The sequence below is a fragment of the Mastacembelus armatus genome, chromosome 8 (genome assembly GCF_900324485.2).
Source record: "Mastacembelus armatus chromosome 8, fMasArm1.2, whole genome shotgun sequence".
Taxonomy (NCBI): Eukaryota; Metazoa; Chordata; class Actinopteri; order Synbranchiformes; family Mastacembelidae; genus Mastacembelus; species Mastacembelus armatus.
In genome coordinates this window covers 4,414,687-4,439,792 of record NC_046640.1, presented here as the reverse complement: position 1 = coordinate 4,439,792, position 25,106 = coordinate 4,414,687, and the positions used below count along the sequence as shown (strand labels likewise).

Genomic DNA, 25,106 nt, shown 5'->3' with positions numbered 1-25,106 from the left:
GCAATGCCTACTTCCTAACATCTACACATTGCCCTGGTCAGAAGCAGCTAGCATGATCTAAGTATTGTTAGTCCTGTCATGGCTACAGTTGCTGCCTAATGATACTTGTCAAACACCACATGACGTTAGCTTCTTGTCCAAGCGTAGCCTTCCAGAACAAGAGCTGCAAAGCGGCTTTGAAGTTTCAAAAGGAAACCTGGTATTTTCTAAAAGGTATTAAAGTTTGAGCCATGAGGTACTTCAGCTAACAAACTGTAACCACTTCGCAGGTCTTCAGATTCTAAACTGGAGGCAGAATCGACACACGGTGAGTTATCTAGCTAACACCCTTCCTGTCAAATAAAACTGAACTATAACAAACTGATTTTATTGCTTTGAATGTAGTCTAGACTGAGTTTGTGGACTTTAAGGTGGTTTTTGGGATTGTGATTACCCTGATAGTGACTCTAGTGCGATGGTACACAATCATCCAGTGTAGGCCTCAACAGAAGCAGACAATCCTCTGTATCACAGAGCCTAACCACAGATAAACCTTCACATTAAAACACCCCTGAATAAAGCCCGAGTCACAATACTGTGTAGCAGTTTTCAAGACACGCGTGTGTCCAGTTTCGGTCAATATGCACAACTGTGTTACTTCTCAATACAGCCCACATTAACAGCAATGACACAAAGCATGCTCAACAACATATTATTTAAGTCTTGAAATGTAATGCGTATGCATGTTGTCAACAGTGTTGAGGGTAACATGATAACTAGTATCTTATTCTGAAATTTCTTTTACAGTAAGCTTATTTTAAATTAGCATGTATTGAACGTAATCTCATACACAGTGAATACATTTTTAAATGACAAATTCAGTCTTTTACTTTCTGTATATTGCTACATTTTGCAATATTCTTTGGGAAAAAAAAAATCTTCACTGCGGTTCAGATTGAACTAGTTTAGACTAACAATTAACTTACTGTCTTTTTCTGAAACTTTTAACCATCACCAGAAGATTGAATTTGCAAAGTGAGTTTACTGGGCAATCTCCAGTTTAATGATGATCATTAAATGCTGATAAAGTCTCTGGGAAAACCCTAGTAAGTGAACTTCATGCTATGGTTATTTTGTAAAACTACTTTTTCAAAGCCAATAAAGGACTTTCACACTTCCAGTGGTATTTCTTCATTACTTCCCCCACACTGGTTTAGACGCATGTATAACCTGTAACATTAAAAAAGACCAGGAACTCAATCTCCAACAAGCAGCATCTACGCGGTCTACACATAATTCAAGCTACAACTACAGCATGCTAAGCAATAGTCTAAACATTGCATGGTGTGTAACACGACTTAGTTAACAGTGTAGGTGCTAAGGGGGGACTTCCAATCTGTGTGCGTGAAACAGTAAATGTATATATGAGGTCTTCATGCATGTGCTATGTTGTGTATGTATGTGAACGTGTGTGTGTCACATGTTTCACACATCCTTCCATGGAGGAAATCCACCAACAGAAAAGCCTTTCCTGTTCAGTAGCACCTGTGTAACTCAGGCATTTAAATGGTGTGAACAAAATATCATAATCCAAACACACACACACACATACACACACACACAGAGGCAGATGGGCGAATGGGTAAATGCGTCAAACCATAAAGACGTAACAGTAATTTCTAAATGATGTCAGGCCGATACATCACGGGACACATCACGCACGCACTAAAACAGCAGCACCACGGAACAACAAAGCGTCAAACATTCCTCATTACAAAACAAAACAAAAAAAAAAAAGCAACATTATTATCACAACACTCAGGTAACCAGGGCACGCCTGCATCTTCAGGTTTTTCTACATTATTTCTCCATCTAATTTGTTGTCCAGTTTGTTTGTTAGTTTCCTAATGTTATGTTGTCTTACTTTAGTTTTTCTTTACTTTTTAATGTGTTGTCTTCATTTTTTAGAATCTTCCAGAAGAACAGTTGTGACAGCTTGGAGACGACACCTCGACCTTGACTACGATTGTTCTACAGTGAGGTGGGACAAGTCGTCTTCCTCTTATCTAAACTGCATAGATTGACCGTCCATCTCCTCCCACTCTCTTCCTACCCCCACTCCTTCCTACCATTCACCTGTCAGTCAAACATGGCCTTCTGTGCTGCTGGCCAGTTTAATTCAGCAGGAAAACTAGAGGCCCTCCTCCCCTCTGCTCTTTGGTTGGATAGATGTGACAAAACGGGGAGGCAGTTTATCTGGAAATCTACCACACTTCTATGACACACATCCCGACCTGAAGTTTCACCAATTGACTGGCTGTGAAAACATTTCAGTAAGCAGCAGGTTTCTGGACTTTGCCAGTAGTAGCTAATTTAATAGGCTGACTGAGGTGAATGACAGGAGAGAGCAGCCAATGAGAGGTGGTCTAAAGAGGCGGTCCCTCCCACTCAAAAACAAGGGGACAGAGTTAGGTCTATACCAAAACCACAAGGCGCTTGTCCTGCAGGACAGCATTCCGGGCCATTCCAGAATTACTGACAGAATTCCGGAACCGCACTCTGTTCCTGTGCTCTCACACATTCTGTTCCAGAATGCAACGCAGAGTTCTAGAGCTCTGGAATGTTCTGACAGGGCTAAAAAGATTTTACTTTCTTAGAGGCGACCGTCCTGTAACAGGACAAAACTGGAAAGCTGAGCACAAATGTTTGTGACCTTCTAGTGTGCTCAGTTAGAGCCTCTACTAGGAAAGAAACAGGTAAATAAGAGTTTAACTGGAATGCTCGTCCTGCAGAACACCCACCCAGCAGCAGTCACCATCACTGTCGTCGGAGACTCCCGAAAAACGAAAGAAACAAAGAAAAAAGGCAAAAGAAGCAAACAAACAAACAAATAAATGTCATATTGAAGGTCATAATTTTTTACAGGTAGCTAACCCATGTGTTGTTTCATATGTTCAATACATTTACATGTACATCTGTAATAAATAGTAGGTTTATTTGAACCCTCTTTTTATGTTATGTTATTTATTTAAGTCAGCTATAATGTGATGGCGTTTTTATTGTGTGTTTTTTTTGTCTTTGTTTTTTGAACCCCACCCAACCCCATGGTGTTTCCTCTTATCTGTGATTGGATTGTTATCTCTTCCTAGCTGATTGGTTATCTGTCTTGCATTTGTGTTTCAAGTTTTTGTGTCGTCGTCGTCGGTGTTTCTTTTCTCTGCTGGCTGTCGGTCGGACGGTTGGTCGGTGTCGGTTGTCACAGCGGCAAGTGGAGGAACCTCTCAGAAGCCCAGCGTGCCGCCGATGGTCGACGCCAGGACCACGCCCAGGATGACGCAGCAGATGATGATCATGATCTTCTTCTGCAGGGTGACACACACAAAGGTTGGTAAAAGAGACAATGAGAGATCAAGTGTGATCACACATCATTTACATATAGAGAAGTCTGTATTGCTTTTTTCAGACCATCTTTCTACACTTTACCATATTCACTAAAAAATTACTGAACATGTAGATTTATACACAAGCAGCATTCGGCTACACATTTGTTTATTTTACAATATGACTTCTCTTCAGTTTCCATTCGGCTGATTGCTCTGTGGCTGAATGAGTTTGGTGCTTTTAGCAGCAGATGAGCAGAGCTGATATAAAGTATAGGCTGTCAGCAGCAGAAATTTCTGATTTATTCAAGGGACAAAATCATAATATATAACTATATATTTAAATGATAGTCCACTGTATATGCCAATGAAAGTCTCCACTGTCTCACATCAAGAAGCAAAAAAACTACAATATGTCCCTGTAACTTCTAAGTCTTAATGGTGGTCTTGGAAGATGATGATCTTGGTTAAATATAAACAAAGTTAATAATGACACATATAGCTTTAGAATCATACATCACACATAACAGAATCTACTGGTGTATTTTGCACAGTAAATTCAAACGCCATATACAAACTGTAGATACCAACATAATTAGTGAACATGTACAACATTTCTGCTCCATGTACAGCAAACACATTCAGAAAGTTTTGCCATTGAAATGATACCAAGTGAATCAAAAATACAAAAGAAAACTGATTTAAATTTCTGAATTTTCCACTAAGTTTCATAAAGATAATTGTTAACCTGCCTGTTAAACCCTCTGCCATAGCAACATGAGCACGTTACCTTGCGAGCCTGACTCTGGTATTTGACGGCCTTCTTGGTGTCGGATACGGCTCGTTCCACATAGTCAACAGAGTGTTCCACGTTGTACTCAATTCTGTCAATCATCTCTCCCTAAAAATCACACACACACATGACAACTTTTAGTATCCTTTCAATGTTTGAAGCTGCAGTGTTAACCACTGCACCAGTGTGCTGCCCGAAACATGTGATGACACATCTACCATATAGACACACTTTTTCAATGAATTTCCTCTTGTCACGTGATTTACCTGGCTTTCAACCAGCATGGCCATGTCGACAAACATGTCGTGGAGCTCGCGGATGCTGTTTTCCAGCTTGATAATCTCAGTGTGTCGGGTTTCGATCTCATTCAGGGCCTGCTTGGTCATCTGAGAGTCCATTTTAATCTGCAGCAGAGTTACAACACAAATATTATTTTATTCTAATAGTTTTTCAATGCAAGAAAAATCTAAACAAAAAACTACAAAATGTAGCGATATACATAAAACAAAAAAATCTTAATAAAACCACCAAAAATATGTTTTTACTCATGAATTTATTTTTAACTTTATGACAGTGTCAGTTAAAAGGAATCGTTTCTGCAGTCAAATCAGTTTCTGGCTGTAAAATCTGTAATTAAAATCACATTTGATTCCAGGTTTTGCTGCTGACAGTCAGGCAGTGACGTTGCGTGGTGGCTATAATCAGTCAGACTCACTTACCTGCATCCAGACTGTTTTCACTGACCTCAACTGGTTGAAGTAGCAGTGTTATTAAAGGTGGGTGTGGTTTCAGCCACTGGAGTTCAGTGAAACGTTTTGATTTTCAGCACAGTGTTCAGTCATAGCAGCCATCAGAGGAGCTAACCACTGGACAAAGATGAAGTCACGATTGGAGTGACCTGATCTTGTCATCAGTGGTCAGCTCTGCAGATCCAGTGGCACCCACAAATATGTGAGCTTTTAATTTGAAGGCATGTATTATAAAGTGAGGTTACACCTTCAAAATAAAAGCTCTGTGGCACAGCAGCTGGCATCTCAGCCATCCTCCTCCATGCAGTCATGTGACAAGGCCGTATTCACTTGATGTCTCAGCGCACCTCTTGGCCATTCTGCCTTCCCAATAGTCAGTAAGAATGATTAAGGGATGCAGAATGGCTCAGGTTAATGTGACCCATAGCTAGAGCCAGGCTCAGGTGCGGTGCTTACATCATCGGTGAAGATGGCCAGCTTGCCACTCTCCAACATGTCCTCTAGTTCCTCGTTGGTGGTGGTTCTCCCAGCTGCAGACAGAACACACAAGGATTTGTCCTTTAGGTTCTGTGGTACCAGAAACTGGAATAAGATCCTTTTACACATTAATGAATTATTAACCACCACAATTTAAAAAAGAAGGTTAAATTTGGCAGACTGGAGAATATGCAAGGATAATTTTATAATGTTGTTGATAACTTGCATGAAGTGGTCAAGAGTAACTAAGTACATTTACTTTAGTACTGTACAGCACAATTTTGAGGTATCTGAACTTGTAGTATTGTGCTAGTCTTTTGTAATGCTTTGTACTTCTATACTTCTATTTCAGAGGGAAATATTACTTTTGATAATCTGCATGGGTAAGGGTTGAAATTACTCATTTAGGGCTAAAGTTAGTGGAAGAGAATGCATTATTTCAGTGAATGTCCTCACAAAGATATCTATACTGACATATCTGTGTATTTGAAGGTCAGTGCTCCACTGCTGAAAACTAAATAGCTGCAGTCTGCTGGTATGTGTGTGTACAATGTTTGTTTGCCTGCATCAATTTCTTGTGCTCATTTTTAGTGTGTTTGTACATGCTGTGTATTCCTATCCACTAGGGTCCCCCGTGTGTGTGTGTGTGTGTGTATTCTGCTTATTAGTCTAATTTGATATGTTTATATCAACCTCATTTATTATTTACGAGACAGTCAGAGACGGGTTCAAACTGGAAACTGTTCTAGCTGATAACCAGGAAATAAAGATAAAAAAAAATACAGTTTCATACTATTATTTATTTATTGTTTGTAGTTCTAAGTGAGAGACGTGTTTTATACGCTGCTTTTGGGACATTTAACTAATAAATCCTAAATGTGTTTAATTTTCTGATGTGTGTGTAGGCCTCTGTGATTACCATTTGGTCAGGCTTAGACATGGAAACTACTTGGTTCAGAATAGAGAATGACAGCAATACTGTTGAAAAAGAAACCTATTTTGACAGAAAGCACTACAACGGATGTGAACATTGCTCTCTGTCAAAATACAGTATACTCACTGATCTCCAGCTGTCTCTGGATGCGGTCCTTGCAGCGGTCACGGTACTTGGACTGCGTGGTGTTGTACTCAGTCATCACCTCCACAAACTTACGTGACAGCGTTGAATGCTGCACAGCAACAACATGGAAGAGAAAAGGAAAAGGGAAAGAGGAAGAACACAGGTCATTCAAAGAAAAATGAGATTTTGATATTTTATGTTTACATGAGGACTGCATCAACTGTCACAGACAACATCCCTTCACAATTATTTATGGACCGACACTCCATTAGTAGAAACTATATTTCATCCAAAAGGTCTTGGCATGAGGAAAATGAAATGAAAATGATGATGGTTAATTTTTATTTCCTGATTTGGCCTGCCTAGGTAAGTCTTGTTTAAATTGTTTATTTAACTGTGCCTGCCTGTTCAGTCTGCATTTGTGGCAATATATAGTTAACTTTCACAACTGTACATAAGGTTGTGTACTTTCATTTATAGCACTGCATATTTTATCATATGGAAGTACAATCATTACCTCTAAAATGAAAGTATATTCCACCACCTTTAAAGTGTCCACAATAGCCAACACTTGAGTTCATGTAAGGTAAATCTAAGGTAACTCAGCTTAATCTGTGGCTGTGTAAGGTGCTTTAGATGCTGCAGATGTAATGGGCTGCAGTTCTCATCTTCTCCACCAGGAGGCAGCATGGAGTAGACTAATATTGAGGAGAAGAGGTAGCAGCCAATGACAAAGCAGAATACTGCAGGGTCAAATCAGACCAATTGGATGGGCTACAGAGCAGAGACGTCAGAACACAAACAGCATATTGTTATGTGTGTGGGTTTCTGCTCTTTTTTCTCTGATGAATGAAGTCTGATCTGATCTCAAAGGAAACAGAAATGTTCTAGGAGGTTAAAAAGAGTAAAAAACGACCATCTTTAAATTCAATAAAAAATATATATAAGTATTATATAAGTATTCCAACTAAAAACAATGTGTATATTTATTTATAAAATGCTCCCAGACTTAAATGCTTTTCAGTTATTTGATCATTGCTCAAACCAAAATTGTTCAGTAATGTTTCTAACTAAATTATGAATTAATTTTTAAACACAAAAACAAGTGATACATTAAAGTTTGGGTTATAGTTTTGTCTCCACACAGTAACAAAATTTATACACATAAAACAGTGTCAGTTAGAAATTACTGAAAATTTAGCCTAACTCTATGTATTATAATAACAACCTCAATAATAACAGAATAAATTCAATGCTGTGTGGCTTTTTTCAGGAAAGAAATATGGGAAGAAAGCAGAGCAGAGCTATCCAACCAAGATAGAAGTACGAGAAAGCCTGGGACTTTGCAGTTATAGTATATGTTATGGCAATGCCCCATGATGCACATGTTCTTAAACATTTCTTAACAATATTTGAATTAATTGATTTTAATCGTCACTGATTTGACATCATCGCAACACTAACAACCAGGAGTCCAAAGATTGACAGACCGCAGTCCATCAATCATGAGCTTTCTATGTGTCCACCTGTGTCTTGCGGATCCTGAGGTCCGCCGATGATCTGTTGAGACCCTCCTCCTGCTCGATGCTCTGCTCGATTGCTGCAAAAAGACGTACACACATGGTTAGTCAAGTGAAGTGCAGTCAAACAGGACAAATTCAAAGCCTCTTTGCATTTTGGGTGGCTCTGGTTGTGAACACTTTTACCATAATTACCCCACAAAAACACAACAGCTGCCTTTATTGCACCATGTAGATGGTCTGTAGTGGTGGAATGTAACTTTAAGTGTATTTACTCAAGTACTGTATTTAAGCCAAGATTCAGGGTACCTGTACTTGATTTGATAAGACTGTTTTTCTATTTCTGTTCTGTTCTACATTTCAGATTGAATCCTAAATATGAGAAACATCTGAAATATGAATGCATTGTAAAATATCTAACAGTAAATAAAATGTGTAATCACCAATTAATTGATTAGTCATCCACCCACTCCAGTCCAATTCAGGGTAACAGTGGGCTGGAGCCAATCCCAGCTGGGTGAAAGGCAGGGTACACCGTGAACAGATCACCAGTCTCTCACAGGGCTGACACATAGGACAGACAAACCGCTCACACACATTCACACCTACAGGTAATTTAGAGTCAAACTGCATGTGTTTGGACTGTGGGAGGAAGTCTGTTTCTGAATGCCTCAACTCAAAATATGTGGTAGAAATTGAAATCACGTGTCCCTCCACTACTTCATGTCTCAGTATTAAACCTGAAGCCTGCCACCCCTGTCTCTGAGAAGAGAACAGATGAGGGTAAAACACTACACCTCCTCGTCGTCCATGACCACCATCACCTCCACACTCAGCTGTAGGTTTAGTACTTTGTTATTCAACCAGGGAGAGTCCATTTAATACTTGGTATTCTTGTGTGAGGATGTCTGCAGCCCCTCAAGAAAAAAGTCAGAGACAGCAGGAAGAATGAGGACAACACTTTAGTCCAGAGAGGGATCAAAAACCACAGGACAGATTTCAAAAAATGTTTCTGTAGAAATCTATAACCTTTGTGACCTCCTTTTCTGGTGCATAAAAACACTATAGTGAATATTAACTGTCTTAATTAAACTGTGTTATAAAGATTTTTTTGTTTTGTTTTGTTGGATTGAACATTTCTTTTATTCCCTTTGGTATCAACTTTACTATCCTGGGGTCTGTATTAATAAAGATGCTATGTTATTTTGTTTATACTTTGTTCATACTTTTACATTAAAATGACTTTAAAACAATGCCTGAAATCCACTTTTCTGAGAAGCATTGATTTGATGTCCACTGTCAATAAACATGTATTAATCCAAATGGAAATCATTTACAGTAACTGCAGAACCCGCCTTTTTTTAAACTTTTTTTTTTTAGTATCACAATAATTCACTGATTGTTGATTATACATTTATGGGCACACTGCAAACAGGAAACTAACTCATTCAGCAACAACAAATTTAAAAATAAAAAGAGGCTCAATCTGCATCACACCGACTCAGTGGCAACAATATAGCTACTTCTAGTTTACATCCACCAAAACCCCCAAATTATAGGAGGTTCACTGGTTCCCAAACCGTTTTAATGTTGGAATATCAGTATGTTTTTTAACACTGCTGAGACTCATCAATAGCTGTAGTACTGTATTTCTCAGCAACATGGTTCTTATCTTCTTATCTTTGTGTGAAGTCCTGTGAGGTCACGCAGACTCTGATCTGTGTGATGCAGTTGAACAGAAAACAATATCACAGCTGATAATTAACTCATCAGCTGGAACAGCGCGCGTGTGTGTGTGTGTGTGTGTAGATGCCATGGTAACCAGCTGCAGGGCTGTCCCGGTGTCATGTGGCTCGGATGTTGGTTTGTCTCCAGCAAGTGATGAGATGATGCTGAAACACTTATATAATGTTTTCCACCTTGTGTGTTTGTGTGTGCGTTTCCTGGCTCATGGCCCATCTGCTCGCTGCTGGATCTATGATGACTCAGCAACAAGCAATATCACACAGCACTGATAGAGTGTGTCTGTGTGGTATTTATGTGTATTTTTGTGTTTTATGTCACAGTGAGATGCAAACTGGGTGAGTAAGCAACAGATTGTGAGTCCTTGTGTGTGTGTGTGCATGTGTGTATGCGTGCGTCTGTGTGAGATTGTTTAAGGACATTTTTAGCTTGCTTATTTGTTCTCCTCTACATATCCACGGGACCAGACCCATAGTGATCACATTTTCATCCCCAGTTCTCTCAAATGTATATTGATAGTGCAACTGGGATTTTGGAAATAATTAGTACTTTTGCAACTACAGTTCCCAAAATGCTTCAGGGGTATGTGAGTTCCAGCTTGTGCCCTGTTTTTTTATCCTCTATTTGTTTATATCTGATCAAATGATTCCCATTAAGTTATACTGAATTAGCTACTAGCAGTTCCTGTGTTTATGTGGAGGTTATTCAGTTAGACTAATGGTAGGCTGATGATAATGCCTAATATTTTGAGAGGAAAACGAAGTCTATTGTTTTACGTCCACTCGATGCTAGCATATATGGTACTGTACCCTGGACTCTTGGTCCTGATAGGCTCACAACACCCGACATTCAAAAACTTTGGACAATTGTTATTCAGCAGTGACTTACTATCTGCATTATGGGTGAGGCTTGTCTGCTCCTACATGTCATGCCGCCTCACACTCCCTAAGGATGACAAATTTACAGTATGCTGCAGACATGCTGCAGAAAGTGTGTGTGTGTGTGTGTGTGTGTGAGAGAGAGATGGTACAATAACACTCAGGCCTCGTGGGGTTTCCAATTATAGCTTTATCTCCAGCATCACAGCTATTCTCAGACTGCATACGCACAGTCTGTGTGTGAGTTGTTTCACACATCAACATAATGTGTGTATTTGTGTGTGTCCGCAGACCTGGGTGTGTGTAGTCCAACCTCTGGCTGTTCACATTAAAGCAGTGATGTCCTTGAACCCACAGCATGAAACAAGACTGCTGCATTGACTGTGTATGTGGGTTTCCAGTAGCTTTAAGCTGACTGGCTTGTGTCTTTCTTTGTGTGTGTGTGTGCACCTGGTATTACTCACATTGTGGGAACCAAAACCTGCTTACACACTCACGTTGTGTGTGTGTGTGTGTGTGTGTGTGTGTGAAGCCGTCCCAGTGATTACAGCTTGATAAATCACCATTACGGTTTCTACATATCTTCTTCTTCTACAGCTGAAGGTCAACATGTTGTCTCATTCTACGAGTGGGAAATCATAATAAATCCTCTGATAAAAGATCCTGTTCAAATAATATTAGCATTAACGGTCGGGACTTGGCCAAAGCCTGTTAAAAATGTATTATAATGTCTGTTTCAAAAAAGTCGTGTCATAGCCACTGCTCAGTTCCAAACACTATCTGTGATTGAAACCAATACCGCATTCTCTCAATGATTAATTTTGTCAGTCTCTCATTGAGCTACTGGAAAGTTGTATTGTGAATCATTTCCAGGAAGTGTTGAGCTCACTGAGGGTAAAAACAGAACAACAACAAAGCTCAGATAAACGAAAAATGCAAAGTTTGTCCTGAGGGCGGCACTAGTGTAGTGGTTTGACAGTGTAACAATATAAGGTAGACTTGTACTTTGTATTCAGAGCCCAGCTGTTGTAGGGTATTTCATCTGGTCTATTAACCTGTCTTTAAAAATGTTAATGTTCTTAATTCTGTTACAAAAATTTGGCTTGCTGCTGACATGGCAGAAACAGGGAATCTGGTCAGTAATGGTCCAGCTTTGTGTACTGCAGTGTTCCATGTCTTCAGAGAGAAAAGGTTGATTTAGATGTTCAGGTGATGCTTTCAGGGCCTCTTTGTGACAGTTTGGTGCCCACTGTCTAATAATTATTCCCACTCTCTATTCCCACTCTATTTCTAAATTCCACCGACTGCTCATCCGTCAGTCATACTTTGGCTTTGTCTGCGGACACAAAGTCAATATAAATGTGTTTGAAAGTGACGCATAATAACAGAGTGCAGTCACTTTGGTGAACCTCTGAATGAATCCTTCAGTGACTCCTCACCTCAGATTGATTCATCACAAAAAAAAAATCGTTCAGAAACAGGTGATCTGCATTTCTTCATTTGGAAGTTTTAGTGGGATTGGTAAGGATAATGGCAAAAAAGAATCATAATGGATGTGAATATGTTCCCAGTAGTTTCAGTCTAATCACAAACAAACGTCTCCCTGAGTGTCTTTACCTTTTAATTTTGAGCGAACTTTATTGGCTGTCTTCTTGATGTCAGCTGTGAGGTCCTCCAACTCCTGCTTGGTCTCTGCAAATAACAAAATGGACAGAGTTTGGTGAGTGAGCAGGAGCATGGTTAAACTAACAATGAAGTGTTTCAGTTTACACATTCCTCACGCTCTGCTGTTAAAGATTTTCCAGTGTCCCCCACAAACCAGTAACGTTTGGTCACACCACTGCCCATCACGCACGCCACTCAAAACATTTAAATTTTGTGAGAACAAAAGTTTTTGTATTTCTTTTGTAAAAATAATTTTAGGGACATGTTTTATTAAAAGCACAAGGGTTTGCACTCAGATTGATTGTGTTTTAAATTCCTTAATACAAAAGTCCTATTTATTTAAGAGTAACCTAATGTATGTGTCTGGGCTTGAATGCCCTCAAGAACTATGTCTCGTCTCCCCAAGTCTTGTTTTTCATGCTATTGTGTCTGTACAGAAACCAAACCCACACCCTGTGCTCTAACTCCACACCTGGCAACCCGCAGTGTTATTATTATAGCTACGACATGATTCCAGCTGTTGAACACATTTGCAATAAGCAACAAGGCAAAAAAATATTCCCTATTTATTAAAGTGCATTAAATCCATTGTCTGCCATCTTAACAGACTGCAACAACACAGTGGGCCATAAAACACAGTGGCCATTGCTTATACACTACTCTCTGCTAACAACCCCACAATACAATATTTCACTTTTACAGATGAGGAAATTAAAGTTGTGTGTGTCTACAGGTGTTAGCGATGACTCAAAATGATGATGATTCATTAGTCTCTCTGTCTGAAATCTCAATTTCTGCTCACTATTTGGTGAACTACTGTGTATATTACATAGGTAGTCATTTCTGATACACACTATTTTATCTTTCAAGGGTTTCATAAATCAAACTCAGTATTTCCTTAATGTTAAAGTTTTCATTCACAAAATACATATTACAAAGTTAAAAACTGTTCAGCAGTGAAAATATGGAAATTGAAGGGAAGTCAATAAAACAGTAAACAAAGACTGGTATGCACTTATCACTGCTGTCTGAGTGAGTAAATGAAAGGAATAAAATGACAGTGAATAGTGGGCTTACAGTGCCACACCACACACACACAAAAACATGACACTGATTTCTCACTGGGAAAACTGATTTTTGCAGCTAACGGTCAGGCAAAAAAAGAGAACAAAAAAAGAAGAAAAGGGATGAGGATGTGTGTGAGAAACAGTAACATCACATCATGTCATCCATGTTGGAGGAGGGGAACAACGTGTGTGTGTTGCTGTAATATGTGTGTGTGTGTATGAGAAAGCTGCAGCAGTGCAGGCAGATTTACGAGCGCTGCAGTGCCATTCAGTCGCTGCGATCACACTCAGCCTTTTCTGCCTCTGAGTCACCCTGTTCTCTCCGTCTGACCACTTCTCTCCATCCTCCTTTCTACTCTATTCTGTGGCTTTCTATTAAGCACAGGATGCTAGCGCTCAGCAGGCTAATGAAAAAATTAACAAATACATTTTTAAAAAAATTTTCATTTCATTTATAGAGTGCATTTGAAGTACAATAGGAAGCACTGAGAACTAAATATCTGGAAGGTCTTTCTGCAGTGCATTTTAGGATCTGCTGTTCAGAATTTAAATTCACCAAATTAAGGTGAAAATCAAGTCCTGTGCTGTTCAATTTATACGAAGCCCACTGTCCAAAACCAATTCAGACTCAGACTCAGTATGGGTGTGGAGAATGTAAAAGTAAATGCAAGGGAGCGCAGAATTGTATGTGAACGCAGAACTGACATTAATCAATTACCATAAAAAAGGCTGATAATAATCACTGAGTCTTTGCAACACACATCAGCTCCATGTGGGATTCATATACTGCTGAGTGCATTTTCCCTCATGCCAAAGGGCTTCCATACAAATCTTGTATATTGAGTACTTTGCAACCCACTGACTGACTGAAGGTTTGTGATGATTGACACTGTGGACAGCCAATTAGGGAAAGCCAATTTCACACAAACAAAGTGGTGATGAAAAGAGGAGTAAAAGAGTCTTTATGAATGGCTGTGGTTTAGAGGCAGAACTATACTCCTCCACTCTCACTGCAACTCCCATCATGCATTATTCAGGCAGAAACACTGAGATACATTTTGTATGACAGTCTGCTGGCAGCTGAGAGCAAGCTGACCCAGAACTGAGGGGGAGATGAAGAGAGAAAGCGACATGTTTTCACCAGAAGGAAGAAGAAGTGTCTGAACATCAAACATCAAGTCTATACAAAACTGAGTTCAATTCTGTGTTGGAATATTTCACTTTCACCAATATTATGGTTATCACAGTGGCTTCAACTGCTTCAGGTGCTATCAGGCTCTTCAGTGGCTGTTATCTGTTCTTCTGTTGGACCTTGAATGTGGGTTAACATGCCTGATCAGTGGATCGCTATCATGCTTCTGTGAATTCTTTGTCCAGTGTTACAGCATGTCACCTTTCTTCATTTCATCTAGTGACTACATCTCCTGCAGTCTGATCAGCTTATCTAGCAGTTAGTTATTTCCTGAAGTTTAATCTCTTTTAATCTCATTTCATCTGCATTGCCAACAGTTAATTTGTCTTTCATCTTTTATCTATGTTTTCTGATTGCCTATCTTCTTATATCATATAAGGAAATGATACTTGAAACAATATCCTTTTTTAGATTGTGTATTCTTTATCATTTACTTGTTCATCACATCTTATTAATGAAGTTGCATGGATGCTTTTTTTTTGGATTTTCCTCTGGATTTAAACCTAAAGAAACAGAAGGAAGAGACAGACAGACGTCACTCACATGTCCACAGTGGTTAACCTCCTCGTCTCCTCTGAGGTTAACTTCACTTCATGCAGTTTAAATACTTCAACCAGAAGAAGAGAAGAGACTTCACAGGCAACATGCAACAGAAAACAGAGGCAGAGAGAGGGAAGGAGAGAAAAGAGGGAGTGGAGGATTGGATAGAAAGAAAATTAAAAGCAGAAAAAGCAAAATAAGGATATAAAAAGATCAAAGCAAAGAAAAAAATGAGGAATGAGGAAGGGACAAAAACGGAAAAGGATGTGAATATAAACAGAAAAAGAAAGAAAGACATATTACATGCAAACACACAACAGAAAGCATGAACATGCAAAAACATTAAACCAAAACCTGACAGCATGCACAACAAACGTATGAAAAGATGTAAACTAAATTGACAGTATGCATGTAACCTGAGCGCTTCAACTGACTTCAGAGAAGGTTAGAAAGGTCAGTACTGAGTTAAAGTCAGCATCCAACTCAAAAAGTTGAACTATTCCTTTAGCTTCAAAAATATAGGAAGTCTATTGATGAGACATTTTGAGCCTTGGTAATCCCAAAATACTTACTGGTATAAAAATATACTATGCAAAATGAAATACTGTTTGTACACCGTTACTACACCATATTGCTGAGGGGGGATGTAAACAAGAGCTACTGTATTTCCCCTGGATGTGTAGTGTCGCAATGGAGTCTGTGCATTAGCTATAACAATGGTTACAGATGAGCCACTTTAGATGAGCCTTGTTGTTTGTTTTCAGTTTGTTTCCATTAAAAGTGTGTTGAATTAGTTATTAGCAGTGCATTCAAAATGTAAAATGTAAAATGACCGACTAGAAATTAACAATGATTCTCAGGCAAATTCAGCAGGAGCATCTTTTCCCCATGATTTTTAAGTGGATTTATGGACATTTAATGCTAATTGCTGTCATAGATAATCCTCGTGAAGTGTAGGTCACTCTAAATCTTTAAATTTGTGTCTGATATGTGTGTGTTCAGAATACAGTGTTTTATGCAAATGACATCAGTCATTATTAAAAGAGTTGAAAATAATGGCAGAATAGCCCTTTACAGGAACTCATTAAAAACAAGCTAAAAGGTGCGTTCAGCGAAACCTCATGCTGAGCCTGCTCTGGCTCTTCCTGAATCTCACGAAAAACCAGATTTGAGGCCAGACTTTTTTGCAGTGCAGTGTTTCTGACAGCACAGACTTGGCTTTAGGCTTCAGCAGTGACATTGAGTCATTATTGCTGAGTCACAGCATGTTGGGGTCAGGGTGAACAGGGTGCAGCTCTCTGAGCCTCGAACTCACACAAACAGCAGACTTTTTCCTCATGTGTCAGGAGGAGGGCGACTGAAGTGAATGATGCGAGCGATCAGTGGAAGTTTGCCAACAGACTCATCTGAGGCTCAACAGTGAGCTGCAGCTCTCATCAGTGAGCAGTTAACAGGATTGGATTTCAATCTGAGGCTCAGGGTCGAGTTACTGAAGGTTACTGACACAATACTTCAACATTTTACATGTGTAATTTTATTCTAAGTGTCTAATACGACACTGATCATTTACTACAACCAAAACCTCAAACACTTCAAATGTGTCTACCACTCAAGCCTTCCTGGCAAGGTGTGAGTGCCTTTCTGCTGCAGAGCACAGCAAGGTAAAGCCGCTCTCCCTGTTGCTGTGCTGGCTCTCAAGTTGTTTCTGTTCGTACTGTTCCTCCAAATCTATCCCACTAAACACGTAATGTGGAAGTTGCCATGGTTTTGGTTTATCAGATCCATATTTATTGAAGGATAGTATTGCAAATGAAAACCTGCTAAATCTGTTATTTCCCTTAATGCATAAAACAGGATGCAACTCATGTCTCTGTGATGTCAAAGCAGCGCAGAGTAAAATTACTGGGGAGCAAAAGCCCTCTCTGTCTGACATCTAGCAGACAAATCACACAAAAAGCTAAATCCATCGTAGCATATTCAGACCGTCCTCTCCTTAAAGAGTGTGACATCCTCCCCTCTGGTTAGATAAGGTTCTCAAAAATTAGATGCAGCAATATAGAGTATTTATTCATGCCATGTGCAGTAAGTGCTTTTAATTCTCACAGTTTCAATTCCCACTTTTATTTATTCTTTTTCTGATGTTTTCTTCATGCTGCTGTTTCTATTTATTCAGAATTTCATGCATAGTAGCAGCACTTTTAACATCTTCTGCTGTCTCATTGCATTTTTATGGTGCTTATGTTTTTGTATTTTAATGTACACGTGCTGAAAAAAAAATCCTTTTGTGGGACAAATGTCTGAAAATCTAAAATAAACTGACCTGATATTTGTTTCAGAGTAAAAGCCTCCTGCAAAATCCCCAGTGGAAAGTGGGAAAATTTGTTATGTCTTAGCAGTAATTTAATGTTGCTCTAACTGCGATCTCTGGAGAATGTAGTCTCTCTCTGTGTGGAGTTTTTTTAGCTTCTACCTGAACCACTGATACAAACCAAACCTTGCTTGTTGACCTGCCAAAACACTGTTATTGTGAAGAAGTCACAGGAAATGCAAAGTTTGTTTCTTAAGAAAAGAGGTCCAATCAACCAGATATAGACAGTGGATGTCAGTGAATCAATTTTAAATACTGCAGGAGAAACACAAGCAGCCACAGTGAGCTGAAAAGAGCTGCAGGTGACATACATAATGCAGCTTGAGACCAGCACACCTCCCAAGTCATCCGAGTAAACTACTTCAATTTAGTGATGGAGAAAAATCATCTGACCCCAGAGACAATCTCTGAACAGAGACAGGAGATCCCATCTGCACATGATATCATGTGACCCGTAAGTGTCATGTTTAGGTGGTGGGTTTCTGAGGTTACATAACAACTGAAACATTTTTATCACAAATGAAGCAACACATCATACTGATGAGGAGCAGGAGATTCAAGTGAAATCTGGAGTTTTGTTAAATAACTGATTTTTTTTTTCTTTTGTAAAATTTTGTAAATACGTGTGTCTGTGTGTGTGTGTGTGTGTGTCTTACTTTCATCAGGGTTGGGTGCGGCCAGGATGGCGCTGTGCTGCTTCTTGACCTGCTCCACATCCTCTGACAGCTTTTCTATACAGCCTCTGATCTCCTCAACCTAATCACAAAATCACACAAAAACACACACACAAGACACGATACAGTGATGCCACCACAGAAAACACTGCCACACCAAACAGAGTGGCAGTTTTGCATCACATTCTTCTGCAGACACTCTCAACCTAACAAAATATATGAATTACAACTCACATTAACTTAACTTATTACAAATACCTTAATTTTTTAAAAATAATACACATTTATATCCAGGAATTATAATAAAATTAAAATAATCCTCAAATGTTTTTCTAATCTAACATAAAACAGTAATACTTGTTACTCCTTATAATGACGTGAAAAATGTGAGAGAAAAGCAAATTCTGCCTTTACACTACATTTTCACAGTGATATTTGGATTGTAAGCCACTGGAGGGCAGCAGAAATATGAGTTAATTCCTTTTTTCATGATCACTACAAAATCTACAAATTGGAGACTATTCAAGACCTATTAGTAGGTAGGAGTGCAGCTACCACTGAATATACCAAGATCTCAGTATAAGTAATAATTGGGGAATGTATTATGACATAAAGAGAAGTTTGCATTTTATGATGGCAGATTACAATATCTGTTGGACTGAAAATGAAAAGAAATTAAATAAATCCATCCATCCATCATCTATACCCACTTATTCCTAACCAGGGTCCCAGGGATCAGCTGGAGCCTATCCCAGCTCTCTTTGGGTGAAAGGCAGGGGTCCACCCTGGACAGGTCCCCAGTCCATCACAGGGCCACATAGAGACAAACAACCTCACACACTCACACTCACTCCTATGGGCAATTTAGAGTCACCAATCAACATGACATACATGTTTTTGGACTGTGGGAGGAAACCAGAGTACCTGGAGAAAACCCACACAAGCACAGGGAGAACATGCAAACTCCACACAGAAAAACTGGGTTGCGAACCTAGGACCTTCTTCCTGTGAGGCAACAGTGCTAACCACTCAGCCACCATGCTGCCCAAATAAATACATTTAAATTAAAATTAAGAATTATATTCTGTACGAGACTAGCAGGAATAACAGGAAATATTATTAAAAATTATTTCAAACCTTCCAAAATCTATTAACATCATTATGTTAAATCCAGATCTTTGATTAAATGTGGTTGTTTGAACCTCCACCACACTTTGCAATAAGGCTGGTATTTTCTGTATTATATAAACAGCAGATGAGGAAAATGGTGGCAGGAGAAAGTGAGAAGAGAACAAAGCAGAGTCAGCTTGTCTTCACCAGCTTTCTGCAGACAGTCAGGTCCTCAGATCTCTGTCAGGGTGTGACCGATCTGTTCACAGAAACTCTGTCACTCTGCAGATCTCACACAGATTACAGGCAGGTGATGTCCTAATTTGTCCTGATTGAAACTTTCACAAATGTAAAATCAACATAACAGTACCATAATGAAAGGTCACAGTCACCTGCTTCTGTCATCAGTTTCAGTTAAAACAAAACAAATAGCCCCTTTGAAGGTCAGGACTTTCCAGAACATTTTTAATGCCATGTAGTAGATCTGTTTCAGGTTGAAGGGATTTTTTTTTTTTTTTTGGATGGTCACCCCTTAAAAATGTTTAGTTATGACCCCACTTCACTGTTCTCATGTCATCTATCAGTTAAGTCGGTGATATATAAGCCTTAATGCAAAGAATTGTCTCTTGCCTTGTTTCGACAACAAATTAAGAATTAGAGTTAGCACATTGAAATAAATGAACCTGCAATTAAAATAACTACGTGCTCTAAAAAATAAATAAATAAATATCACTAAAGTAGAAATTATTATTGTACTGGCAGTAAAAAAATGTATTTCATGCAAAAGAGAATGAAATCTAAAATGTTTTCTCTTTAATTTGATACAGCACTATGTGAAGTTAACTGCAACTACGGTACACATTGGTATCTTAATATGTCTCCATTTGTCCTTCTAAAAAAGTGTCAGTTAGTGATACTAAACTTAACAACACTGTTATAGATAATTTGTCTGTTTTACTAAAATGTAAACTCCTTCTTATGTAAATAAAATCCCCAAAGTATCTTCAACAACACATTACCTCAGTGACCTGGATGATACTGTCCACACACACGTGTGTGATGTTGTGTCTTACCTGTTCAAAGAACTCATCCATAAAATGGTCCCTGTCGACCTGCACCACCTCCTCATCATCATCACTGTCCTTAGCCTGCAGACAAAGAGAGAAAAAGAATAAGTATTGTCAGGCCAACACTCAGTCCTTTCTGCTTCACAGAACAGCAGCAACATGGATGGTTAATGAATGAAGGATAACTGTGGTCAGAGTTCACAGACAGACATCACTCAAGAGCTTCATTTCCACAGAAATGCTTCTGTTGACCAGTTTTACTGTAATCTCTGAACAGATTCCTCTAAAGGTTTCACATATGTTGGTTCGGTTTGTCATCACCTCTCTAGAAGTGATGGAGGCTGAACAGCTTCAGAATGAAAAAAATAATTTGCCAAACTCTTTCAACACCCCTCCAACGATAACACAGCTCCAAAATCACAAATTAGCTTCAAAAGGCTTAACATTCTAGCCTAAATAAAATACCCACAAAAAACAACAGGAAAAAAGGAAGGCCTCTGTCAAACATACCTTAAAATTATTACAATAGAACAGTTTCTAAACTCAAACAAGCTTGCTCCACCTTATTTTAATTTGTTCATATTTGATATTTCTTTCTATTGTACTGTATATTAAATTTGCTCATATTGTTTTTGTATTTTAACAAAGGTTTCCTCTCTGATGGATGATAAAGTCCAGTTCTGTTGGTGAGGTTAGCTGAGGCCAGCAGACTGAAGTAGTCACTAAATGAAAGTAAACAGTTTCCTGTTACACTGATTGGATTTCTATTAATGGTAACAGACACAAGGCTGTACAGTGTGTGTTTTTTAACCTGTGTGTGTAACTGATATGTTGATTGCAGATAATGAAAAGCGCTGCAGTATCAACAGTCCTTAATGTTCAGCACAGTGGTTTGAACAGGCTGAATACCAGGTGGAGACACGCATGTGGACAGAAACAGGGTCGAGGCAACTGATACTGGTTGTGAAAAGACAGATGACCACACATAAGAGAAGGAAGGGGTGACAGGCTGATAGGCAAAAAGCTGAATTAAGATACAGAGAGATGGACAAAGGTTAGCCAGAAAGACAGCTAGTGGAGAGACACCAGACAGCTGGGCAAAACAAGACAGGTAAGAGACAGGTAGGCAGGGTGAAAGCCACAGTGTACGAATGCCAAGAAAAACAAGACAGGTAGAAAGAGTAACAGAAAAGCCTAGGCTAACATTAGCTCTGATTAACAACTCAAATAAAATCATAGAAATGTATGTATCTAAATAGAGGCCATTACCTGTAATGTACTTCAATGTCACAGTTAGCTCCCGTCATCACATTAGTATGGATCTCATAAGAGCAGTAAACAATGTGTTTTGAGGAAAAATTAATAAATTAATAAAAAACAGCCAGTGGGAAACATTAGGCACATTTGCAGTTCATTAACATTTTTTCTGGCTGCTGATCGGTCAACTGAATGTACTGCTGCCCTCCACCACACACTGGACTTAGTCAGTCCAGGAGCCACTTATACATGAGAGCACATTCACTGAGCGATATTAGCTACTGTCCTCAAGGGAAAGGGGCTAAAGTCTGCCCATGAAGTCACTACATCTGTTGCTTTTCTGCAAAAAAAGTCACTAAAGTCTTAGCATCTGTCTCTGTCTCTGCATTACTGTTACTGCAGTTATTGTGTCCCTTTGTGCCCTCGCTCACCCTACCCCCACCCCACACCCCGTCCTCCCTCGTTCCTCACCCTGCGTCACACTGACTCTGCAGAGGAGAGACTGAAACAGAAGCAGAGACACAGAAGGAAAGTCACACACACACTAGCACCAATCTCAAGATAGGCATGTACACAGTTTGTGTGGAGATGTAGAGTTTTGAATGAAAAACCTGCAAAATGTAAAACACCAGTCATATTGTTCCAGGGCCCAGGGCATCCTGAAGGCTTTTGGGGTTTCATGGCTTCTACACCCCTGGTTGGAGTCCAGCTGAAGACCTTTGCAATCTGTGATTCCCCATCTCTGTCTTACCCCTCATGTCCTATTATTGTGAGTCTAAAAATTCAGATGGAGACTAATCTCTCAGACAAACTAAAAGACAAAGACAATCACATTTTTTGTAATTTGGATGAGCTGTCCCTTAGCACAGTATTTAGACATTTTGCTAGCAGGAAAAGTGTCTCTGCTTTTAGCAACAGAAAAACCAGATTAAGAATTTCTGCTCCACTGTGTACCAAAGTACCATATCTCATTAAACAAAGATCTCACACATTTACTGTACATCTAAAATAAGCCAATGGGAATGAAGCATCCAAATGCGAGAGAAAACCAGGGGGACATGGAAAAAGGCGACACAATTTCATTACACACAGAAGGTACTTCATCCCACAGGTGAACACAAGGCGGGCTGCTGAGACAGTCAAAAAACCATAGGCTCTCTCAAAGATAAACCTTAAATTGTCCAAGTTCAAATACAAAACCCAACCCAACCAAAACAGGAGAGCAAGTTCTCAAGCACAATATATTTCTTCTCTTAGGTGAAACCAAAAATACTAAAGAGTGGAAGAAGAGTCCAAGGAGGAACCACTGGAGATGAATGCTGGCTGAGACAAAGTATACTGAAGAACAATCTGTCTGACTGTGAGCATCACAGTCACTAGATATGTTTAACAGGTGAGTGTAAGGTAATGGGTTGATAAGAGAAGAGCACATGATAGGACGTACATTGAGCCATGACATTAGCTTAAGTTCTGAATAAATGGTCTACTTATCTTTTCATTGCCAAGTGCAGTGACAATCAAAACAGCAACATTTACAAAATTCTTCCTTTCTAAAATACCATTATTTCCACTACAGTATGGCTAAGGTTAGGAAAAGACAAGAAATCAATCGTCTGTCAAAGTTAAACATTGCTCATCTCTGAAGGGGTGTGAACTACGAAGATTAAAACATCAATATCACCATCTACATATATGATCAGACTCTACAGTCTTTGTGAAACACAATGAGGGCGTTTTGTGTTAAAAAAGAAAACACGCCCCTGAAAGAAGCAATTTATTAGTCCATTAATCTGAATGAAAGAGAGCTAAAGTCCATTATTCTCCTTGCACTCTGACACACAAATTTAATCTGAACTAGGAAAACCTGCTGCATGAATGTCTAGTCCTGAATAATATGGAGGTGATAAAAAAAAAAAAAAAAAAACATGTTACATGCTTAGCTGTGCTGAAAAACACCTCTGTATATCCTGATCTGAACTGAGAGCAGTCGAGTTCTCGCAGCAGGTCAAATCACAGCTAAACAAACCTTATAAACCAGGTTAGTAAACGCATTATGTGCAGATAAAAATAGAAGCCTTGAATCAGCCAGTAAAGCTGTTATGCTGCGGGCGGAGGTCTAGACCCATCTGCAATGCTGCTGCAGCCAAGCAGCCAGCGCCAGAGGCATTATGGGATGCTGTAGTTACACCCAAAGCCTGGCTGGAAAGTATATGGATACTGTGATACACAGAGATATCCACCCCACCACCATACTGGGGGATTATGGGTACTGTAGTCAAGCTGTGTTTTTATGTAGCCTTTAGCTCATGAAAAAACAGGCATAAGGTTTCTAGTTAAAATGCAGCTTCAGGTTGTGCATATTTAACGGGGAGAACTCATCGAAATCACAAAAATGATTAGTGATCTATACCCGAGATTAAATTCTAATTCTAGATAAAATAGACTCTTTTATGATCAAAACTTAAAAACTTATAAACAAATTCCTTTAGGGGTTTAGAAAATGATATATGTATGTTTTCCATCTGCTTTGTTGTGAATTCTGGATACCTGCATTTGCATTTGTACAGGCTATTATACATATATTATTGCTTCAGAATACTAGTGGGGAAACTGATCAATGTTGAATTATTGAGAATCAAAATGCAAGAAAAAAATGCACTGTGATGTTCACTGCTGACCTTCCTAAATAAATATATAGATGGCAATAGTGAGTTAGACACCATCATAGGATGAGTCACAGCACTAGAACATGTGAGACAACATTCACTTGCACAGATTTCACAATTTTAATGACAATAGCCATTCAGAAAAAAATATTAGTGTGGGAAAAAAAAAGTAGGAGAAGGAACAGTGATAAAAATGACCATCAGGTCTCTGTGGCTCTGTGTCCTGCTCAGATCTGTCCACCTGGATCTGCTGTCTCCCATGGAGACTGATGGCAGCTTTCTCCATCCACCCTGCCAACAGCCCGCACTCTGTGTGCTCATGTGTCTGTGTGTGTGTCTGTGAGATGCTAATGATGTCAGCTAACGGCATGCTCACAGTTCTGACGCTCATCTACACAACAGTGCCAAAGACCAGAGGCCAGAAAATTCCATCATCCACACACACACAGACACACACAGTCGCATACACACACCAGGACAAAAAAGAAAACATGGCAGATATGACCATGCATGTCTGATGCAGTTCGTCCTGTCCACCTGTTACTTTAAACAGGTTAAAACAAACATTTGTTAACCAATGACTTTCAATCATGCTTTTAGTGCAGGTATGCTTTTATATGTTTGTTCACACAGGTGGTGCTCATCACATCTTAGCTAGACAAGAGTCCAACTAAGGTCAAATATTGCCTGTTGAGGTTAACCAGGGCCTAAGTGGGTCCAACTGGCTTAACCATAATAATGTCTGACAGGGATCTAACTATGAGTAACAAAGTTTTAACTGGGTCTATCTAACAGTTAAAAGGGTCTGTACAGGTATCAAGCTCCAGTCTCTGCTCTACCCACTGATTATTACCTGGATCAGTTGTGTTCATCCAGTCAGAAGGTGCAAGGGCAGGGATAGTTGTAAAAAAGGAGGACTGG

The 25,106-nt window shown here is 39.2% G+C and overlaps 1 protein-coding gene across 1 annotated transcript; it reads right to left on the bottom strand.

The window, feature by feature from the left end:
- Positions 1–1,033: 1,033 nt before the first annotated feature.
- On the bottom strand, positions 1,034–21,569 carry stx1b (syntaxin 1B). The gene is made up of 10 exons (XM_026324350.1): positions 21,543–21,569; positions 20,269–20,343; positions 18,068–18,167; positions 12,197–12,271; positions 7,965–8,038; positions 6,439–6,547; positions 5,358–5,431; positions 4,419–4,556; positions 4,150–4,260; positions 1,034–3,341 (listed from the first exon to the last, which is right to left on the bottom strand). The coding sequence occupies exons 1-10, from the start codon at positions 21,567–21,569 to the stop codon at positions 3,261–3,263; spliced, it is 864 nt and encodes a 287-aa protein (XP_026180135.1). The 3' UTR covers positions 1,034–3,260.
- Positions 21,570–25,106: the final 3,537 nt, after the last annotated feature.